The sequence below is a fragment of the Gymnoscopelus microlampas genome (assembly GCF_963454915.1).
Source record: "Gymnoscopelus microlampas genome assembly, chromosome: 13".
NCBI lineage: Eukaryota > Metazoa > Chordata > Actinopteri > Myctophiformes > Myctophidae > Gymnoscopelus > Gymnoscopelus microlampas.
The window spans coordinates 1,036,400-1,059,472 of NC_139950.1; the positions used below are offsets into that span (position 1 = coordinate 1,036,400).

The 23,073-nt window shown below is 42.5% G+C and overlaps 1 protein-coding gene across 2 annotated transcripts in view; it reads right to left on the bottom strand.

Moving 5' to 3' along the window:
• ninl (ninein-like) overlaps window positions 1-22,621 on the bottom strand; it is a 115,814-nt gene extending 93,193 nt beyond the window's left edge. For both annotated transcript variants that reach the window (XR_014602101.1, XM_084076483.1), the window contains exons 1-4: window positions 22,591-22,621; window positions 15,143-15,375; window positions 12,714-12,810; window positions 7,081-7,292 (exon numbers count right to left, since the gene is read on the bottom strand). Coding sequence is in view for 1 of the 2 variants with exons in the window: in XM_084076483.1 (XP_083932609.1) it covers window positions 7,081-7,292; window positions 12,714-12,810; window positions 15,143-15,349 (516 nt within the window). In the remaining variant the exon portion in view is untranslated. The remainder of the gene's footprint in view (window positions 1-7,080; window positions 7,293-12,713; window positions 12,811-15,142; window positions 15,376-22,590) is intronic.
• Window positions 22,622-23,073: the final 452 nt, after the last annotated feature.

Consider the following 23,073-nt stretch of genomic DNA (forward strand, 5'->3'; position numbering starts at 1 on the left):
GAGAGAGAGAGAGAGAGAGAGAGAGAGAGAGAGAGAGAGAGAGAGAGTGTGCAGAGGGAGGCTACTACATTTAAATAGTTGTGTAAAGTAACTAAGTACATTTACTCAAGTGCTGTACTTAAGTACAACTTTGAGGTCTTTTTTACTTTACTGGAGTTTTCTTAGTTTTATTTTCAGTTTTCAGTACTTTTACTTCAAATAGCAGATCTACAAGCTCACAAATAGCAGATCTACAAGCTCACAAATAGCAGATCTACAAGCTCACAACGCGTCGCGATGAGACGCGTTGTGAGCTTGTAGATCGGCTATTTTCAAACATTTCAGTACTTTTACTTTTGATACTTAAAGCATATTTTGATGCCAATACTTTTGTACTTTTACTCAAGTAGCAGTCTGAACACAGGCCTTTTACTTGTAACAGAGTATGTTTCTATTGTGGTATTGCTACTTTTACTTAAGTAAAATATCTGAGTACTTCTTCCACCACTGCATTTAAACACAGTCTTTTTGTGCACCATTTTAAACTGTTTTTCGGGGGAAAGGCTGCTAATTGTCCCAAAAGTGACTGCAAAATCCATCCTGAAAGATTGATGCTTTTAGTTTCAAAAAGCTCTATATCAGGGTAACCTTGCCAACAGCAAATTAGTGGTTTCGTAAGCCAGTCTTTCCGAGTTACGAATGTGACATAGCTCTGTTTACACAATGCTGTACCCCCTCCAACTGTACATACTTTCCTAAATTGTTTTATTATGTTTCTGACACTTGCTGTGGCAACGCAAACTTTCACTTCTACTCCACTACATCTCAGAGACAAATATTTGTACTTCTACTCCACTACAATTATTTGAAAACTTGAGTTACTAGTTACTTTGTAGATTTGGATTAGTATTACAAAACATACATTAACCACTTCAGCCCTATATATATTTCGGCCATTTGAAAATAGCCGATCTGCTATTTTCAAAAGATTTTTATACATTTGAAAACTTGAAATGGGACATTCTGCATAATGAATAGTTTTACTTTTGGTACTTTGAGGGACATAAACAATATGATATTAAATATATATATATATATTTTTTAATTCATGGTGTAGTCCCTTTAAACGTTTTTCAAAAGGTTTGAGCCTAAATCAAGCCTCAGATATACTCATTCCAACTAACTTCTCTCTCTCTCTCTATATATATATATATATATATATATATATATATATAATTTTTTTGGGTTGGAACTGAAAAACGGGAGGGATTGTACCAAATCAGTGTGGCCTGTTTTGAGACCAATTTACAGAAAACCCCAGATTTGCTGTGAAAGCCTGAGTGTTCAAACTGGGGTATTTTTGGCGATAGAAGAGAGGTAGGGGAGACCAAAAACACACAAAAAAGAAGAAAAAGTTAAAATTCATGGTCTAGTCCCTTTAAGTACATTACGATGCCAATAATTTTGTACTTTTACTCAAGTACATTTTTAATTCCGGACTTTTACTTGTAACAGAGTATTTCTATATTGCAGTATTGATAATCTTAATTAAGACAAACATTTGAGTACTTTTTCCATCACTGACTCGAAATAACATGTCTCTCGGTGCGTGAATCCAAACAAGTCCAGAATGTCCAGAGTTGTAAGCAACACAGTCATCACAGGTCATACACTTCCGTCTGCCATGTTACCAGCACCGGGAAAAAAGTGATGGGTACCTCAGGGATTCCGTTAGCCGGTATTTACCGGCCATTGACCGGTAAAAGTGTTAATTGGCCGGTAATTATAAACACCACCGGCCACCGTGGCCGGTTGGGAAAATGGTGTTATTAGGCTATTTTATCATTTAAGCCTATTATTGATATTATTATTTGGATAAAGTAGTTGGCTACAAACAACCATTAAAATCATAATCATTTAAAGTTTTTATCATGATCTGACTGTGGTTTAATTCCCGACAGCCTGCTCTGCTGCTGCTGCGCACTGCAGTAGTAGATTCGCCTATTCGTTGTACGATGGTGTCGCGCATTGAAAATATCAGAGCTACAAGCTCACAGCACGTTGCAACCCGCTGCGTTGTGAGCTTGTATGACTGCTATTTTTGATACGCCACAAAACAGCTGATAGACACAGCTGTGTCTCCTCCTCATCAGCCAGCGTGGTTCGCTCGCGTGTGTTGATAAACAGAACCGGGATTTTCCGAGGTGATAGAATCTGAACCAAACCGGACCCAATTGTCGATAAAGGGACCCGAACACGTGTGGGTTGTGGATATTATACAAGCACAGTGACTGTCTGTCTGCAATGGATAAAGTGGTGAAAGTTGGGCGACGGTGTCGCGCATGGAAAGGCTCTGTCACAGCTCGCCCCAAAACACCCTCGCCCCCATTTTTCAGGCGGACCAGCGGTTCTTGTATTTGTTTTACTGAGGATGATAAGGGTAGAAATAGGTTTAAGATTAGGTATAGTTCTACTGAGGTTAAGATTAGGAATAAGGTTAGGTTTAGGCTGCAATGGTGGTGTCTGGGGTGGAAGGGAGAGGTACTACCTTTGAGGATAATACGGTCGCAGCGCTATTGATAGTGCTGGTTGAAACCTTACTGGTCCTCACCAACACCCAGCTCTTGTCTATGGCTCCAAGTAGCAGAATTTCTGCGGCCACACCACGGCAAACTGCTTCGACCGGCAGGCTAAACTAGACAAGGGTAGCCAGGGGTCTACGGCCCCTGGTGAAGAGCTTGGAGAGGAGATAGGCACCACCAAGCTTAATTGCCTAATGAAATGTCATGATGGAAAAACAGTCAAGTATCTACATGCCGGATCGGTCGAGGCCCGGAAAAACATCGATAACGACCGCGCTACCCACTGCCTTGCCCCAGGGTGGGGGCGACAAGTTGACTACTGGGACAAGATCAAGATCAACACTCAGCCTCCCAAATAACGACACCATTATTGGGACATGGAATGTTCGCACACTGTATGCCTGTGGGAAAGTGAGGGAACTGACCCATGAACTAGACAGATATAGGTGGGACATCCTTGGATTGGCTGAGGTCAGGTGGACTAGCTGTGGTGAAACAACCACAGAAGAAGGCCACAAGCTATGGTATAGCGGAGAGGACTCCAGACACCAACATGGAGTTGGCTTTATTGTCAACAAAAACAAAATCAATTCAGTTATCAGCTGCACGCCCATATCCAGCAGGCTCATCAGCATCCGGATCGCTGCGCGGCCCCTGAATATAACCATCATTCAAGTGTATGCCCCAACGACAGACTATGACGATGAAGTAGTTGAAACTTTTTATGAGGAGCTAGAGAACACCATCAAGGAAACACCCAAGAAGGACTTTCTTGTCATCCAAGGAGACTGGAATGCCAAAATAGGTACAGACGCATATGAGCACTGGGGAGGAACAGCAGGACGGTTTGGGCTAGGTGAAACGAATGACAGAGGACTGAGACTTCTGGACTTTGCTAGAAGCCATAAGCTCACCGTAGCCAACACGCTGTTTCCACATAAAATCTCCCGCAGAACAACATGGCATGCACCAAATGGAAAGACCCATAACCAAATTGATTACATACTCACTCCACAAAGGTTCAAGTCAAGCATCAACAAAGCCCAAACCAGAACGTTTCCTGGTGCGGACATTGGAAGTGACCACGACATGGTACTGATGACGCTGAAACTTAAACTGAAGACACAAAAGAAACACAATAACCCACGCGTCAGATTTAGCCTAGACAAACTGAAAGATCCACAAGTCGCAAGAATATTCGAGGCAAACATAGGAGGAAAATTTGCAACACTTAACTTACTTCAAGACATTGATGAATTGACAGATAATATGGAGAAAGCACTTATAGAAACAGCAACTGAAGTACTAGGGAAGCACAGGAAGAAAAACAAACCATGGGTCACTGACGACATCCTAGATCTATGTGACGTTAGAAGGACCTTAAAAAAGATAAAGAAGGACGACCCAGAGTCAGCAAAACAGTACACCTCTGTGAACAAAAACATCAGGAAGATGATGAGGGGAGCAAAAGAGAAGTGGATCACAGAACAGTGTGCAAGCATAGATGCAGGGATAAGACAGGGCAATAGTAAAGCAGCCTACACAACACTAAAGCAACTGACTAGGACGCAACAACCTACAGCCACAATAATAGAAGACAAGCATGGCTCTCTATTAACCGAGAAAGCAGCAATAACCAATCGATGGACAGAGTACTGTCACGAACTATACAACTTTGCAATAAGACCAGACCCCAACATACTAACCAATGCCATGAAGTCTAGCAGTGAATGCGAGGATGCACCAATACTGCAAGTGGAAGTAGAGGAGGCAGTAAAGAGCCTAAAAATCGGCAAATCACCAGGCATCGATAACATCCCAGCAGAGCTTTGGAAGCATGGAGGGCAAGAAAGCATAATAGCACTGACACACATCTGCCAAAAGATATGGGAAACCAAGCAGTGGCCCCAAAAATGGACCCAATCTCTAATTATCCCCATCCCCAAGAAAGGGAATTCAAGACAGTGCCAAAACTACAGAACCATCAGCCTTATCTGTCACGCTAGCAAAGTAATGCTGCGGATCATCTTGAACAGACTGAGGAGCAAGGCAGAGGAAACTCTTGCAGAGGAACAGGCAGGATTCAGACCAAAAAGGAGCACCACTGAACAGATCTTCAATGTCAGGCTACTGATTGAGAAGCACCTTCAGCACCAGCACGACCTGTACCACAACTTCATTGACTTCAAAAAAGCCTTTGACCGTGTCTGGCATGAAGGGTTATGGCAGGTGCTCAGAAACTACAACTTCAACAATAACATCATACAGGTCATCCAAGCACTCTACACGGACTCAAGCAGTGCAGTTCTCATAAACAACAGCATGGGAGAACCTTTTAAAACATCTATTGGGGTCTGTCAAGGCTGTCTCCTCTCCCCTGTCCTATTTAACATCTTTCTGGAAAACATCATGGATGAAGCACTCCAAGAATTCCACACCTCCATATCCATCGGAGGAAGACCCATCTCCAACCTCCGCTTCGCTGACGACATCGACCTCATGGGGAAAAGCGAGGCCGAACTCCAGGAACTCACCACCAGACTGGAAGAGGCGGCGAGAGCATATGGCATGGAGATAAGTGCAGAGAAAAGTAAGATCCTGGTCAACAGCCACAACCATGTATCTCCAACGAAGATCACAATGAACGGGCAGACGCTGGAGGAAGTAAAGGACTTTAAGTACCTCGGGTCCTATGTGAGTGAAGATGGCAGCTCCACAAAAAGAGATAAAAGCAAGAATTGGCATTGCAACATCAGCCATGACGAGACTGGCCAGTATTTGGAAAAGTAACACCATCAGCTTCTCAGTGAAGGTCAGACTTTACAAGTCACTTGTACTCTCCACCCTACTCTATGGCTGTGAGAGCTGGACACTCACAGCGGACACTGAGCGCAGGGTACAGTCCTTTGAAAGCAAGTGCTATAGAAGAATGCTACATATTTCATACAAAGAACACCGGACAAATGATTATGTTAGACAGTTAGTCACCACCCATGCTGGAGAACAGGAGCCCCTACTCTCAACAGTAAAACATCGCAAACTGGCCTGGTATGGTCATGTCACAAGACATACCTCCCTGTCAAAGACCATCCTACAGGGGACAGTGGAGGGGAAGCGGAGAAGAGGCAGGCAGAGAAAGTCCTGGATGGACAACATCAAGGAATGGACTGGCTGCAGCTTCCAAACCCTGCTACGCACAGCAGAAGATCGTGAGCGCTGGAGATCCCTGACTGCCCAAGCATCCACCATGACACCCCTACGGCCCCCTAGGCCATGGGATGAGTGAGTGAGTGAGTAGGTTTAGGCATTGTTTACTGTACTGATATGTTTAGGAATACCAGGCGACGGGGGTTTGTTTTGGGGCAAGCGGGCGGTATTCGTTGCGCAGCAGTTCACTCATGCCCACTTTATTAATTTCATTTTCGGCAAGCGACATCTCTGCATGATATAGTAGATCATATAATTTAGTTATCTATACAAACAGGAACAGATTGTAGCTGTGATAAAGTGGAAAGAAGCGCAGCAAACGTAACAAGGTGTAATGATCAGTTGGGTGCATGTATGCAGTGCAAACGCGCATGTGACGTTAATTATAATATATGGCCGGTAAATGTATTCTTTGGCCGGTAAAATATAATCCTGCCGGCCATGGTGGCCGGCCCAAAAAATGCCTAGCGGAAACCCTGGGGTACCTTCTCCTCCAAATAGATCGACTGCCTATAATGGAGGAGATTGAGCAGTATTTGTGCAAACTGCTTTGCCTTACACTTGGACAACCCCATCATCCTCAAGCCCCCTGACCACCAGCCTCTGGACATGAACCAAGCTGCCAAATATAAAAACAATGAGCTGACACTTATAGCCTAAATGTATAATGGCTTCACACCAGTGGTGTAAAGTAACTAAGTACATTTACTCAAGTACTGTACTTAAGTCAAATGTTTAGGTTTTTTTTACTTTACTGGAGTATTTCCACTTTTCTGTACTTTTACTTCTACTCCACTACATCTCAGAGGCAAATATTGTGCTACTCCACTGCAATTATTTGAAAACTTGAGTTACGAGTTACATTGCAAATACATATTACATTTTAGGCTATATATATATACCTAGGCTATATGAAAATAGCAGATCTACAAGCTCACAACGTGTCGCATCACGACGCATTGTGAGCTTGTGGATCTGCTATTTTCAAACATTTTGTACTACTTTTGGTACTTTAAGTACATTTTGATACCAATACTTTTGTACTTTTACTCAGGTACATTTTGAACAACGGAGAACTTCTACATTGCAGTATTGATACTTTTACTTAAGTAAAACATACGCTTTGAATACCACTGCTTCGCACGCGCACGCGCGCACACGCACACGCACCACACACACACACACACACACACACACACACACACACACACACACACACACACACACACACACACACACACACACACACACACACACACACACACACACACACAAATGCTTCCTTCCTCCCTTCCCTTTCCTCCTCTCTCACCTCAACACTCTCCAGAGAGGTGGAGCGTCTGATCTTGGCCCTGCGGACGCCGGGCGGCGACGCAGACGAGTCGTCGGCCGCTTCCGTCCCGTACGGCGGCGAGTCCTCGGAGCCGGCCGTTCCCCGCTCGCCACCGGGGCGATCGGGGCGCGACCTCCGGCCGTAGCGCTTGGTTCCGTTCACAAACTTTGGTTTCTCCTCCTCTGGGACCACTGGAGAGACAGAGAGACAGGGAGAGAGAGAGAGAGAGAGAGAGAGAGAGAGAGAGAGAGAGAGAGAGAGAGAGAGAGAGAGAGAGAGAGAGAGAGAGAGAAAGACAGAAGGGCAGAGAGAAAGAGAGAGAGAGACAGACAGACAGACAGACAGACAGACAGACAGACAGACAGACAGACAGACAGACAGACAGAGAGAGAGAGAGAGAGAGAGAGAGACAGAGACAGAGACAGAGACAGAGACAGAGACAGAGAGAATGAAGAGATAACATGGATTAAAACAAAATTTAGTCTGAGAGACAGACAGTGTAGGAGAGACATACAGTAGGAAAGCTGAGAGACAGACAGTGTAGGAGAGACAGGCAGTAGGACAGCTGAGAGGGAGACAGTGTAGGAGAGACAGACAGTACGAAAGCTGAGAGACAGGCAGCGTAGGAGAGACAGACAGTAGGACAGCTGAGAGGGAGACAGTGTAGGATCTGACTACTAGGCCAGCTGGGATGCGCGAGCGTGATGAGAGTTTAATCGATGCACTGACTCTTGATTCAGCATTTCTTCATGAACTGTGTAAGTAACAGAATCCGGTGGTGAATGAGGGCATCATCATAAAACGGATCTGGGAGTACATTAACCTTGGATCAAGACTGTCATAGATTTATTTCATCCATTCTGACCTGATCTGTGTATCTATGATAGTCCATGTAACCGTTATGTTACGACTTTCTCCAAATGGTGTTCGGAGTTCGGTGTTTAAGACCGGGATTGCATCTGTGCGTCATTTTTAGATCTATTTTAGATCTAAATGTTACTTTTCAGGATTCTAAATAGCAGAAATATATATCAGGATTCCAATTCCAAAATAGCAGATCTACAAGCTCAAAACGCGTTGCACTGCGATGCGTTTTGAGCTTGTAGATCTGCTATTTTTGCTACTTTTGTGTGACATAGAATGGTGAAGTACGGCATTAATTAAAGTTAAAATACAGATATAAGACGTGTCTGTCAGTATATGCATTGTGTTCCTCTAGGGGTGTGCCGATATATCGTCCCGCGAAATATCGCGATACGTTTTCGTGGCGATATGTATCGTTTGGAGGGGGGGGAATGTTTTGAAAAACAAAAATAATAATTGCAATAATAATAATGTAAAAACAGAAGTGTTTGATTGCATTTGCTTCCCCCCCCCCCCCGTATATTTTCATATTAAAAAAAGTGCCATATATCGTATCGATGTTGTGAGCCCAATATCGTATCGTTTCGTGAAATTAGTGTATCGGCACACCCCTATGTCCCTCTGGAGTGAGTGTGGAAATAAAGTGGCCCTAAAGTGGCCCTGTCCATCACCAAAGTTGCCCACCCCTGATCTAGGACAAACAGACACATAATTCTAGTCTGCTATATCAGGTGATATGTGTACGTATCTGGACTCCACGGTCAGATGAAGGTCCAAGTACCAGTGCCGTCTCGTTTTGAGCCGCTGCTACACCCCTTCCTCTCTCTAGTTTGAATGCGGGAAGGATGTAATTCCCAGACGCAATCCTATTTACAGTGACAGACCTCACTGTAGCCGCATTCTTCACTGACAGACTTTTGGCTAACCTCTAATTTACCATGACGCTTGATGATTTCTGGCTCACGCACACACACACACGCATGCACACACACGCACGCACGCACGCACGCACGCACGCACGCACGCACGCACGCACGCACGCACGCACGCACGCACGCGCGCGTTTTACTTCTACTCCACTACATCTCAAGAGGCAAATATTGTACTTTTACTCCACTACAATTAGTTGAAAACTTTAGTTACTAGTTACTTTGCAGATATAAATGATTACGTTATAAAACATACATTAACCACTTTAGCCCTATTTTAGGCTATTTTCAAATATTTTAGTACTTTTACTTTTGGTACTTTAAGTACATTTTGATACCAATAAATTATGAATTCTGGACTTTTACTTGTAACAGATAGAATACTTCTACATTGCAGTATTGATACTTTTACTTTCCACCACTGCGCGCGCGCACACACACACACACACACACACACACACACACACACACACACACACACACACACACACACACACACACACACACACACACACACACACACACACACACACACACACACACACACACACACACACACTCACTCACTCACTCACTCACTCACTCACTCTGGTGACTGTGCTGGTTGTGTGCTGCTCACTGCCCTACATTTACCCCGGGCTGTCTGTTTGCAATTGTGGTCAGAGCGTCAGTCTCCAGAACAGGCCCAGAACCCCACCTTTGGCTCCACGAATAGTTGTGTTTTGTAAAGGATTGCAAGGAAGGAAGGACGAGCGAGCCAGCAACTAAGTTCCCATTACATGTTGTACAATTCATACTGTAGGTTGTGTTTAAGATGGACCACGTCTCACATTTCACATCCACTGAAAGCATAACCATGTGGATTGGGTTCATATGGTTATGGTTTTTAACCCAGCAATGTACATGAACCTGAGACATTTCCAGAACCTGTGAGAGTTGTGTGATGTTTTCTTTGTTTCCATTAGAGCCAGAACCCAACCCTAAAGGGAGGAGACCCGTCTTTAAAAAAAAAACGTAGAAAAAAAACAAAATATGGAAAAAATACCAAATCTACAAGTTCACAATCAGTGGTGGGAAAAGTACTCAAATGTTTTACTTAAGTAAAAGTATCAATACTGCAATGTAGAAGTAGTCCGTTGCAAGTAAAAGTCCGGAATTCAAAATGTACTTGAGTAAAAGTACAAAAGTATTGGTATTAAAATGTACTTGTATTGGTATTAAAATATTTGAAAATAGCAGATCTACAAGCTCACAACGCATCGCGACGCATTGTGAGCTTGTAGATCGGCTATTTTCAAATAGCCTAGGTATAAAATAGGGCTAAAGTGGTTCATGTATGTTTTATAATGTAATAAGTTGTATCTGCAAAGTAACTAGTAACTACATTTTTCAAATAATTGTAGTGGAGTAAAAGTACAACATTTGCCACTGAGATGTAGTGGAGTAGAAGTAAAAGTACAGAAAATTGGAAATACTCCAGTAGAGTAAAAATACCTAAAAGATTTACTTAAGTACAGTACTTGTGTTGCACATTCGCGACACATTGTGAGGCAGGGACCGCTAGTGGTCCGTGGGCCACGGATTGAGAAATACTCTAAGCACATAAATACACTCAACTCACGTGATGGACATGACACAGTTATTACATAATCGCCTTCCAGATAACTGCTCAATTATTGGAGATAATCACAATCATTTTCCAAAAAGAGTGTAAATAGCAGATCTACACTCTCACAATGTGACACGTTGTGAGCTTGTAGATATGCTAGTTCCACTATTTGTGCATAAAAGGATGAGGCCGCGCAGCTGTTAGCCACAATGCAAAAAATATATATTTAACCGATTAAGACCTGAAGCCGATTCGAACGGTTTTCTGAAAAACCTATGTTTCTATATCAGTGGTGCTCAAACTTGTTCATGTCATGGATCCCCAACTTATATGTATTTGGCCACCGACCCCATCTCAAAATAATTTGTTCCAGGGACCCCCCTAGAAGCAAAGATTTGAGTTAAAATGTTCGCTTTAAAAGAATATATATGTGTTCAAAGATTTGCACACATTTTCACGATTTTTCAAAAATAGCAGAGTGCCGCGCTACGAGCTTGTATATCTGCTATTTTTGGATAGCCAAAGTGTAAAATAATGATTTTTGGCTAAAATCAAAAAATGCCACAGATGCGTTCCAGGTCTTCATGGGTTAAAAGGAAACCAACGTTTCGACAGTAAAGTCTTCCTCATGGTGTAACAGGCCAGGGTTTCAGGGTTTACTATATTTAATTGACCCAAATGTGTCAAACAGACAGACAGTGGTGTTTTTTTTCCTTGTGCCGTCTCTTGTCCAAGAGCTCTACTCTTCACAATTGAGTTCTGGTAACTACCCCCTCCTGTAGTATGGAGAGTTCTTGATCCAGTTTGTTTTTCTGTCTCCTATTGTTGGTTGTGTTACCATATATTTACGTCTCAGAGCATCCCAGAAATATGTATTTTGGTGTATATTGTTGTTGTATATTTAATATTCAATATTTTTTATATTCAATATTTAAGTATGAATAATGAAATGATGAAACATGCACAATTCACTGTCATACAAAAATAGTGTGTTGGCCACTGGTCAGTAATGGGTAATTTTCCACCCCACCCATGCTGATGGGTAGATTGAGGACACTCCCGTGTAATGAGTTCCTTTGTCCCAGGCCCTTTATAAGTGATGTGTGCATTCATTCTCTGTTAAACCCTGAGGAAGACTTCACTGTCGAAACGTTGTGTTCCTTTTAAATAAAACGTTTTGCATCGTGGCTAAGAGCTGCGCCGCCTCATCCTTTGTCGACACTGTTACCTGCTGTGGCCAGCACCTCATCAACACAGGTGTGCGCTCCCTCCTCTGTTTGCCTGACAGTTCCACTACTTGTGAAACATGTTGAAAGTATAAAGTTATTAAATAGCCTATGTCCGTCGTGTCTTTGTATATTTAACTTATATTTGGCATATCTGCCGTGTGCAACTTTTGTTTACTGCGCCTAAAAGCCAGGCAGACATGTAACTTTGTATTACGTTGTGGTGACCCACATCGGCAGACTATGAGAGACATTCGCCAAATAGGGCTTGTGCCTTTAAGAGCGGGGCTTGATAGTAAACTTCCGGTTCTGGGTTAATGTTGTTGTTACTATGTTGCTGATTGCTGTGTAGTGTACAGCGGTGGAAAAACTACTATTTTCTTTTTACTAAGGTAAAAGTATCGATACTGCTGTGTAATAAATAATAAAGGAAGTAACTCTGTTACAAGTAAAAGCAAGGTATTCAAAATGTACTTGAGTAAAAGTACAAAAGTATTGGTATCAAAATGTATACTTAAAGTACCAAAAGTAAAAGTATTCACTGCGCAAAATGTCCCATTTCACAAGTTCAAAATGTACAAAAATCTTTCGAAAATAGCCGATCTACAAGCTCACAATGCGTCGCATCGCGACGCATTGTGAGCTTGTAGATCGGATATTTTCAAATGGCCGAAATATATATAGGGCTGAAGTGGTTAATGTATGTTTTGTGATAATAATGTAAACATGCAAAGTAACTAGTAACTAAAGCTGTCAAATAATTGTAGTGGAGTAAAAGTACAATATTTGCCTCTTGAGATGTAGTGGAATAGAAGTAAAAGTATTGCAAATGGGAAATACTCCAGTAAAGTAAAACATCCTCTCGAGTGTACTTGAGTACATGTACTTAGATACTTTACACCGCTGGTAGGGTAATGTGCTTCGTATGTTCCAAAATGATATAATGGTGACGGCTCTAAACATGCGATGGCTGCCAGCACATACCTGGTTCCAGATAGCTGCTCTCCTCCTCTGACGTGCTGAAGTCCAGAGAGCGCGACAGCACCGCCACGAAGCCCTCCTTGAACTCCTCGAAATTCACCTACAACAACGCACAACATACACACACGCGTGTATTACACGTTACAAACACACAACGCGCATTGTTCATTACATGTTAAAAACACACAACGACACACGCCTTTGTTTACATGTCAGTAAACAGCCAAGTGCCTTGCTTAATAACCACCGACATCACTCCCGCTACCCCCTGGGTCACAGAAGTATTATTTCTATTGAAAATCCCATTGATAAACCTTAGCATCGCGTCATTTAAGAACTGTGTTCCAAAAATAAACATAAATAATAAATTATAATCAAATCAAACATTAAACCGACATATTATTTTGATATCGGTTTGATACCGAAATTGCATTTTTAAGGCTGATATAGGAGATGCCTATATAAATCAAATAAAGTAAGTAACGTTGGAAAACAACGGTTCCCGAGCCATGTGGCCCAAACTGTAGGTCAGGAACTCCTGTTTCTGTAGCGTGTGGCAGCATGATGTAGAAAGTAATAATAATCATTTGGTTGGAGTGTTTTTTTTTTTACACTGTATAGCACATACGTGAGATTTGTCCTCTGCATTAACCCATCCTATAACTACCAGGAGCAGTGAGCAGCCATTCTACGGCGCTCTGGGAACAATTAAGGGCTTAAGAGTCTTGCTCAGGGACACACGTTGACACATTGCTGGCCTGGAATCAACCCTGGGACAACCAGGTCGCCTGACCACTCAGCTATGGCCCTAACCACTCAGCTATGGGCGCCACAAAGTACACCCCCTGGACATGACGCGAGCCCTGCTTTCCCACCTAGTTGTATTAAGGGGGGGGGGGGGGGTAATTTACGATTCTGTGCCTATCGGTACGTAACTTGGACGGGGCTAAGTAGGCTCAAGCGAGCTTGAGCCACGAGAAGCACCAGCGTTCAGCAAGTTGCCGAGCTGAAAGTTGCGACTGTGCCCCTCCGTCGCAACGTCCAAAACGATGAAAACGGTGAAAAAAAAGTAGTCCGCAGTTATGGGAAAAGGTAGTGTCTCTAGCGAGAGTCGAAACCTGGAGGTGTGGGTTGGGAGTCTAGTGATTAACGAGACAAGCTATAGGCTCTATGCACAGCAGCCATATTATCACTTCCTTCACAGGCGTTACCAATGATACTAATGAAGGCTCTGTTCCATTTAGTGTAGCACAATGGTTTCCACGACCCCCATAACTCTGAGAGTGTACAAATGGAACCAAATGGACCCGCACACCCGTATTAAAGGGGCCATTTGAAAGCCCATGAGGGTCCCTGGACCCCGACTGTTGACCCACTGGTGTAACAGAGTGTTTCCAGTGGGCCAACATGCACAATATCAGCACCCTGACTCTGTTTGACCAGAATGGAACAGAGCCTTCATTAGTATCATTGGTAACACCTGTGAATGTCTTCATAATATGGCTGCTGTGAATAGAGCCTATTGAGGCTGGTGCTGAGATAGAGTATTAGGGCTGTATCAGAATGTCACAACGTCGTCCACCGTACCCAACTTTTCTAATGTAGAGCGAAAGAACTACGCCCCGGTGGCAAAAGCTGGTGCACGGACATGACACTAGTAAGCCGCAGGGACTTACCCCCCACAATCCAAACCTTGATGCTGGGAGGCATTTAATGGGTACCTTTTAAAAAAAATAGGCTTTCATATTATCCGGCGGGGATTGAACCCTGACCTTCCTATCTTGCGGGCGGACACTCTAACCACTAGGCCACTGAGCTGGTCCGACGTTGGGAAAAAAAGAGCTAAAGTGCCTTGCTCAACAGCAGTGGTGTAAAGTAACTGAGTACATTTACTCAAGTACTGTAATTAAGTACACTTTTAAGGTATTTTTTACTTTAGTGGAGTATTTCCAATTTTCTGTACTTTTACTTCTACTCCACTACATCTCAGAGGCAAATATTGTACTTTCACTCCACTACAATTATTTCTAAACTTTAGATACTAGTTACTTTTTAGATTTAGATTTTTAGCACTAAACATACAGTAGCCACTTAAGCTCTATATATATTTAGGCGCCGCATCGTGAGCGTGTAGATCTGCTATTTTACGATACGATACACTATACGATACGATACACGATATTGGGCTCACGATATCGATACGATACGATATATGGCACTTTTTTATTATGAAAATATATGCGGGGGGGGGGGGGGTTCTGAAAATATATGGGGGGGAAACAAAGCAAATGCAAACAAATACTTATGTTATTGCATTATTATTATTGCAAAAACGCCAAAACGATACATATTGTCAAGAAAACGTATCGCGATATATCGCGGGACGATATATCGATATATCGGCACACCCCCTAGTTTACAGTGTCTCCTACCCTAGCGTAGTGCCGCGGTCCCAGCAGAGTGTCCAGCAGGAGGGGCAGGTGAGCGTCCAGGTGCAGCTTTTGACAAAGCGCCGTCAGCTCCTCTTTGTCCAGGAAGCCCGTGGCCGTGGTGTCACAGCTGTCAAACTCCGCCTTCAGCTGCGCCACGTAGCGGCTCTGCTCCTCCTCCTCCACCTCCTCCCCCGCCTCCTCCATCATCACGCCGCCCAGGCTCCGCCCACAACCTAAAAAGGTGAGGAACGAACACGTTTCATTGTTACAGTCAGAGCGGGTCATGAACAGGTATTGTTACTATTTATGGAAATCTCATTTGTATTTTATTTCAGGAATTGGGTCTGGCCTGCGAGCTTATCTGGGCGTTTCTGCGTCGTCCGCAAAATGGACTAGCCTATCAGCGTCCTCGCTCATTGTTCTGTGAGTGACAGCGCACGTTGGCCAATCAGGTGGAACCCGAGTGAACCCGAGTGCAGCTGAGCGCAAACAAACGGCGGCCATTGAAACTCTCTCCGCTGTTTTGTCCGCTGTTTCAAAACGCTCTCAAACTTCTTTTTTGTGGCACGGAATTTACTTTTAAGATATTTTTCGGATAGCATTTAGTTGTTTAACTTCATATATGTGGTCAATTAATCATGAAAGAGCCTATTTTTTTTTTTAAATCAGCAAACCGGCATGTCTGGTCCTGGGGCGGGCAGTGACACTCATGTATCTGTATAAAGCAACCTATTTTCGGCATGGCCCTATCAAAGGTTCCCTTGCGTCACGTTGCTCTGTGGTGGTGGTGGTGGTGGAACGAACTGCTGATTGGCTGAAGGGGTTGTCAGTCAACGGTACTACTCCCGCCCAGCTACCGCCCACAGCCGAAAAGCCAAACAGACTTTCATGCCAGACCAACTCCTGAAATCAAATACAAATGATATTTCCGGAGGCTGGGTTTACCAGGCTAGCACTATGTACCTTTCCTCTTCTACCCCGAATTTGAACCCGGTTTCCTGCGCAAGTGCTGATTTCTTTTTTTTTTATACCTGAGACTTGAGATAATAGAGCCTGCCTGCTTGCTCAGGGGATAAATTGAATCTTGACCTTCAGGTCAAACTTTGAGTCAGATCCTGTGTCTAGGTGAGACCTGACCTTTCTTTGACACAATCTAAATGTCTCAATAGAAGAGCAGGGAGACCAAATACAACCACCCCAATTGTATAAGTTACATTGTATTAACATATTCTACCATACAGATTGGACAAAATTATATTTTATTCATTAAAAAAAAAAGTTACACAGTGCCGCTTTAACCCTCTAGTCATAGTGAAACGGACAGTTTACTGTACTTTTTCCTGTCACCAAATCTCTTTGCGTTGAGAGCTTGTAGATCTGCTATATTTGGCAAATGTTCGCCCCCAGAATAGAGATGGGAGGCATGCGTTAATCCGACAGACCTTTTCTCCGACTATGTGGCATCCGCGTGCGGTTAGGGTTAGGGTGCGGGTTTGGTTCGGGTTTAGTATTGGAAACGTTGGAGCGCTGCGCTGTCGGAGGAATGCGCTGTCGGACTAACGTACTGCACCCAATAGAGATGCTGGGGTTCAAGTGTTCATCAATCATTCATAAACCTTTCTAGACGCAAACGTCTGAAATCGTCATATCGCCCAGCCCTACTATGAGGAGGAATGTCCTAACAGTGTTTTTTACACACACACACACACACACACACACACACACACACACACAGAGGGAAATATACGCTGACCTACTCAGAGCTGAAGTGCCGTGCCCACTGCCCAGGCGAGGTACATTACATGCTCTGGTGTTATCTTTGTTAAGTATAGTGCAGTGGCTGCAGGTACAAAGGAATTTATACTTTGTTTATTTCTCCACCTCGGGGCCAGAAATCAGCTGACCAGAGTGGAGGAGGAGTTGAAATACACACTGTGTGAAGACGGATGGAACAGTGTGTAGAGAGATAGAACTGGCTTTACGTGGCAGCTGTGAGGAGCATTAGAACTGACAGATTGAGTTGAGACTCACCGATTAGCTTTACTGGCCCACTTGCAGTGATGGAAAAAAGTACTCAACTGTTTTACTTAAGTAAAAGTATCAATACTGCAATGCAATGTCGAAGCACTCTGTTACAAGTAAACGTCCGGAATTCAAAATGTACCTAGAGTAAAAGTACAAACGTATTGGTATCAAAATGTACTTAAAGTACCAAAAGTAAAAGTACTCTGAGACAATAAAAAAAGAAAAAACACTATGTAAAAATGAACCGGAACAGTCAACAGGTATGCCACCGTATTTTATCCAGAGGCAGGTCACCAAACCATGATGACGCAAGGGAATATGACAGTTTTACAGGATTTACAGTAGTTGATAAACCCCCCCCATAAAAGAGGGTCATCATCATTTATTTGCACAATATAGTGCTTAAAGGGATAGTTCACCCCCAAAATGACTTTTTTTCTATCGATTAGACTCACCCCATGGAGACTTGAATTCATGGATATTCTTTTGTTTTTGTGGCATTCCTAAGTCAATCATTTAATGACCGGCAGCGGTTCCGGTAGGAGACACAAAGAGTCTCCTTTGTGTCTCCTACCGGAACCGCTGTCTACCGGTCCGATGGTCATCATCATTATTGGCTTAGGAATGCGGCAAAAATATAAAATATCCATGAATTCAAGTCTCCATGGGGTGACTAATCGATAGGAAAACATTATTTGGGTGGGTGAACTATCCCTTTAAACAAGGTTCTCACCTAAAATAATAAACAAGTAGTAAGTTAAACATAGTAATCAAACATACTGTAAGACAAGACAAACAACGAGTACCGTGTGTGCAGTTGAATGTGTGGGTGGGTGCGTGTGTCTGTGTGAGTGTCTGTCTGTGCGAGTGTGTGCGTGTGTGTGTGTGTGCGTGTGTGTGTGGCCAGGGTATTAATTGTTACAGCCTAAGTGTGAAGATTTAAATTTCATCAGCAGCTGTGCGACCAAATCCAATCTGCTACAGAGCTTTCAAACACTGTCCTCCTCCTGTTACTGTACATACTGTAAAGCCGTGGGTTTTCAACCTTTTTCATGCCAAGGACCCCTAAATTGATATACATTTGGCCGCGGACCCCCATTTGAAAATGTTTTGTGCCAGGGACCACCAGAAGCAAAGATATCAGTTAATCTTTGCTTTTAAGAAAATACAAATATTCAAAGACATGCATATTTTTTTCAAGGTTTCTCAAAAATAGCAGATCTACAAGCTCATAGCGCGGCACTCCCTCAAGGACCACTGGTGGTCCCCGGACCACTGGTTGAAAACCACTGCTGTAAAGCACGCAGTGGTTCACAACCGTTTTCATGCCAAGGACCCACAATGGATAGGCATTAGACTACTCCCCATTTGAACATAGTTAGTGCCAGAGACTCCCATAAGAGAAGAGCTTAGTTGTTTGATAGGCTCTATTCACAGCAGCCATATTATGAAGACATTCACAGGTGTTACCAATGATACTAATGAAGGCTCTGTTCCATTCTGGTCAAACAGAGTCAGGGGGCTGATATTGTGCATGTTGGCTCACTGGAAACACTCTGTTACACCAGTGGGTCTACAGTTGGGGTCCAGGGACCCTCATGGGCTTCCAAACGGCCCCTTACAGATGTGTAACTCTGAGAGTGTACGGGTCCATTTGGTTCCATTTGTACACTCTCATTGTTATGGGGGTCGTGGAAACCACTGTGCTACACTAAATGGAACAGAGCCTTCATGATCATTGGTAACACCTGTGAAGGAAGTGATAATATGGCTGCTGTGCACAGAGCCTATCAGAGTAAAGCTGCATATGTAACTTTCCTTTTGTACCTTAGAGCTAATAGAGCATGCCTGCTTGCTCAGGGGATACGTTGAACAACCTTCAGGTCAAAATGTGTGTCAAAGGTCATGTCTCACCTAGACACGTGATCTAAATGTCTCAATAGAAGAGCAGGGAGACCGAATACAACCACCCCAATTGTATACATTATATTGCAGCTATTGAAGGTGCTATTTCTCACAATTGGGTGATAAAGTTACATAGGGACCCATGGGGGTCACTTTGAGAACCAATGACTTGAAGCACATCAATATTAACTGTCTATTTGTTATACTATAAAACATCACTACTGTCTGTCTGTCTGTCTGTCTGTCTGTCTGTCTGTCTGTCTGTCTGCCTGTCTGCCTGTCTGTCTGTACTGGCATTTCTTCTGTCTCTCTGTCTCTTCTGTCTCTCACACTGTGTTGGAATGCCAACACGTAGCCGTGTAGAACATTAACAGAGTTTTTAATTTACAGAACGGCAAGGCTGCTATTCAACATAACCTCTCATACAACTACAGACACCACTAAAACTGATCACATCAAGCTATTAACCCATTTAGACTGGTAAAGAATCTGTTGTTTTTAGATTTATTTGGCTATTCAAATAACTATTCAAACAACATAGCAGATCTACAAGCTCATAGCGCTGCACTTGTATATCTACTATTTTTGAAAAAAAATGAAAATGTGTGCAAATCTTTGAATATATACATATATATATATTTTTTTTTAAAGCAAACATTTTTAAATACAAATGTCTTCTAAATCCTAACATATATATATTTTTTTGTACTTTTTGATTTTGCTATAATCAGTGGTTCTCAAACTTTTTTCATGTCAAGGACACCCAAAATGATATGTATTTGGCCGCGGACCCCCCATCTCAAAATATGTTGTTCCAGGGACCCCCAGAAGCTCAGATCGGAGTTAAAAACGTTAAAAATCCTAAAAAAATCAAGGTGCCCACTCTTCCTTAGTGCCGCTCGGCCCATAGACTAATAACTGTGAACATAGTACATTGTGAGGACAACACTGTAGTGATGATACTGTTTCTGTCTTTGTACAAGGCCTGGAATTTCATCGTTTTCAGGGGCAAGGCCACAAGGTCTTTGGTGTAGTGCATTTTGATGCCAAATGCCGGGGCAGCAAGGCCATCAAATAGAACAATGGTTTCAGTGAATTGAATTCAAGGGTTAAGGACGATTTCATTTAAAATAAGTATCAGCAAAATACATAAATACAGCTTTTTATTTCAGAATTTGGAATCCCAACAAGACATTGGGGTGTCTGAGAACCATACTGACAGGAAAGAAGCTAAAGAGAACATGGTCAAGGCATCAAGGCAGGCAATACTGTGGCCTTATGGTATATCATTTTGTTGAAGGGCAGAAGGCTGCCATGGCCTTCATGTTCTCCATGACATTCCTGCCCTGCTTTGTACTGACACTGTACTGCGATGATTCTCAACCCTTTTCATTTCAAGGACCCCCCACTTTGATAGTCATTAGGCCGCGGACCCCCATTATAGAGGATCTGTAACTCTGGGACTGCTACTCTTATTAAAATAATCAAAAATCCTTAGTGTTCATTTAAAGGTAGGGTAAGTGATATTTTGTTGTTAAAATAAGAGTTAAATAGCTCTATATTGTGATATTAATCATTAGTGTAGCACAGTGTTTCCACGACCCCCATAACTCTGAGAGTGTACAAAGTTGTACACTCTCAGAGTTACACACATGTAAGGGGCCATTTGGAAGCCCATGAGGGTCCCTGGACCCCAACTGTAGACCCACTGGTGTTTCCAGTGGGCCAACATGCACAATATCAGCACCCTGACTCTGTTTGACCAGAATGGAACAGAGCCTTCATTAGTATCATTGGTAACACCTGTGAATGTCTTCATAATATGGCTGCTGTGAATAGAGCCTATTTCAACAATTGCTACAACACCTGTGTAATAGCCAGTCAATAAGGCATAAACTTTTTCATATTTTGGGAAGGGGGAAAAAAGTCAATTTCACATCATTGAGGTGGCCAGACTTCTCAGGTGCCCAGTTTGTCTACCTACTAAAAAGGTTTTATCTTAAAGACGACACGTGTGCTTATGCAAAATAATAACTGCATTAAATAGTAAACAATGCAGCATGTGGGTCATGCTGTTGTACCAGAATATTTACGTTTAGTCTATACCACTGTTCAGGCTGCAATTGTACATTATTGTCAATGATTTGGTATTAATATCTTACAATACGATGCTTGCTCCCCCTTTATAACTATCGCCTACGTTTACAAGCCGTCAAGCCAACATCTATATCTTATACTATTTTTAGTGGGTTGCAATACCACCGAACAGAATGGTGTTTGTTTCTAAATGCAATGTCAATAAACATGTATCTATAATCAACACTCATATGAATTAAATGTATCATATGTACTAGCTACTCATATGTACTAGCTAATATATATATATATATATATATATATATATATATATATATATATATATATATATATATATATATATATATATATATATATGGATATATATATATATATATATATATATATATATATATATATATATATATATATATATATATATATATATATATATATCCCATTTAAAGCATGTTGCTGCTATGTAGAAGCACACACACACACACACACACACACACACACACACACACACACACACACACACACACACACACACACACACACACACACACACACACACACACACACCAGTGTTGCCAGATTGTGTGAGAGAAATAAGCAACCAGCTCTATGAAAACAAGTCCAAAAGAAACAACTGTATTATGAGCACTTTTAATTTTAAACCTATATGCAAGCCCAAATAAGCAACTACACTTTAGAAAACAAGCCCCCAAAAAACCCACAACCCGCAACTACCAACTGTACATATTTTGCTTCTTTACTGTACATATTTTTCTTCTTTACAGTACATATTTTTCTTCTTTACTGTACATATTTTTCTTCTTTTCAGTACATATTTTTCTTCTTACTGTATATATTTTTCTTATTGATTACTACTCGTTCATGTGATGTTTTATTGTTTGTCATTAAATGTTTCAATGAATTGAATACACAGGACCCCAAAGGAAACAAAAGCCATAGTGCTTCCTTGGGTTTAATCCTTTAGCACCCTTTTGTATTGAACTTAAGCATGAAATCAATCAATCAACTTTACAGAAAAACAAGCCCAAAAGTCGCTTATAATAAGCAGACCTGGCAACCCACAGAATGACTTGCTGGCCAGCCACACTTGGCTTGCTTGTGTAGCTTCACCATGGGAACCAGGCAACCAGAGCAGCCGAAACAAAACGCTCGAGACGACGAGGAGGTCGGAAGGGTTAAAAAACAACACGCTAAAACTGTAACAAAGTCACTAAAGTCACCACAACACCTATCTATTCTATTCTAGACTTAGAAACGTGTCTGAAAGCGGGTATAGCTACCACTGTGTCCAGAGAACGTTACGGACACACAACACAACTTATACTTATGTGCGTGTGTGTCTCAATCAAAATGAGAGGCAGAAATAATATGCTAGGATTAGTTTCATCATTCTATTCTCTTACCCCCCGCTTTGCAGTAAGGTCTCCTCCTCCTCCTCCTTCACGGTAAACACAGGAGTCACGGATCCTCCATGAATATTCCTCCTCCGTTCTCTCCCTGTGCTAAAACCGATACACGCACGGCCGGGGACGAGCTGCTCTGCTGCCTCTCTCTGTCTGTCTGTCCCTCAGCTGGATATGTGGAGGAGGAGGAGGAGGAGGAGGAGGAAGGAGCTGAAACCCCCGGATAAAATATGTTACATGTCAACCACAAGGTGGCGCCAGTGGACAGCGTATGGATGAGATGTCATGGCGCTACTTGTTCCTGAAAAAAACACCGTTAAAAGTGTTAAAGACAACCGCTACATTTATTTAAACGTTCATATTTCAAACATAAAGTGCTGACCCCCAGAGACACAAATGTTACAAGTTAAAGCGCCCGGGTATAAGTACCTGTATCTTCCGTATTGTTCAATAAAACGCATTTTAAACTGATCGACGGCCATT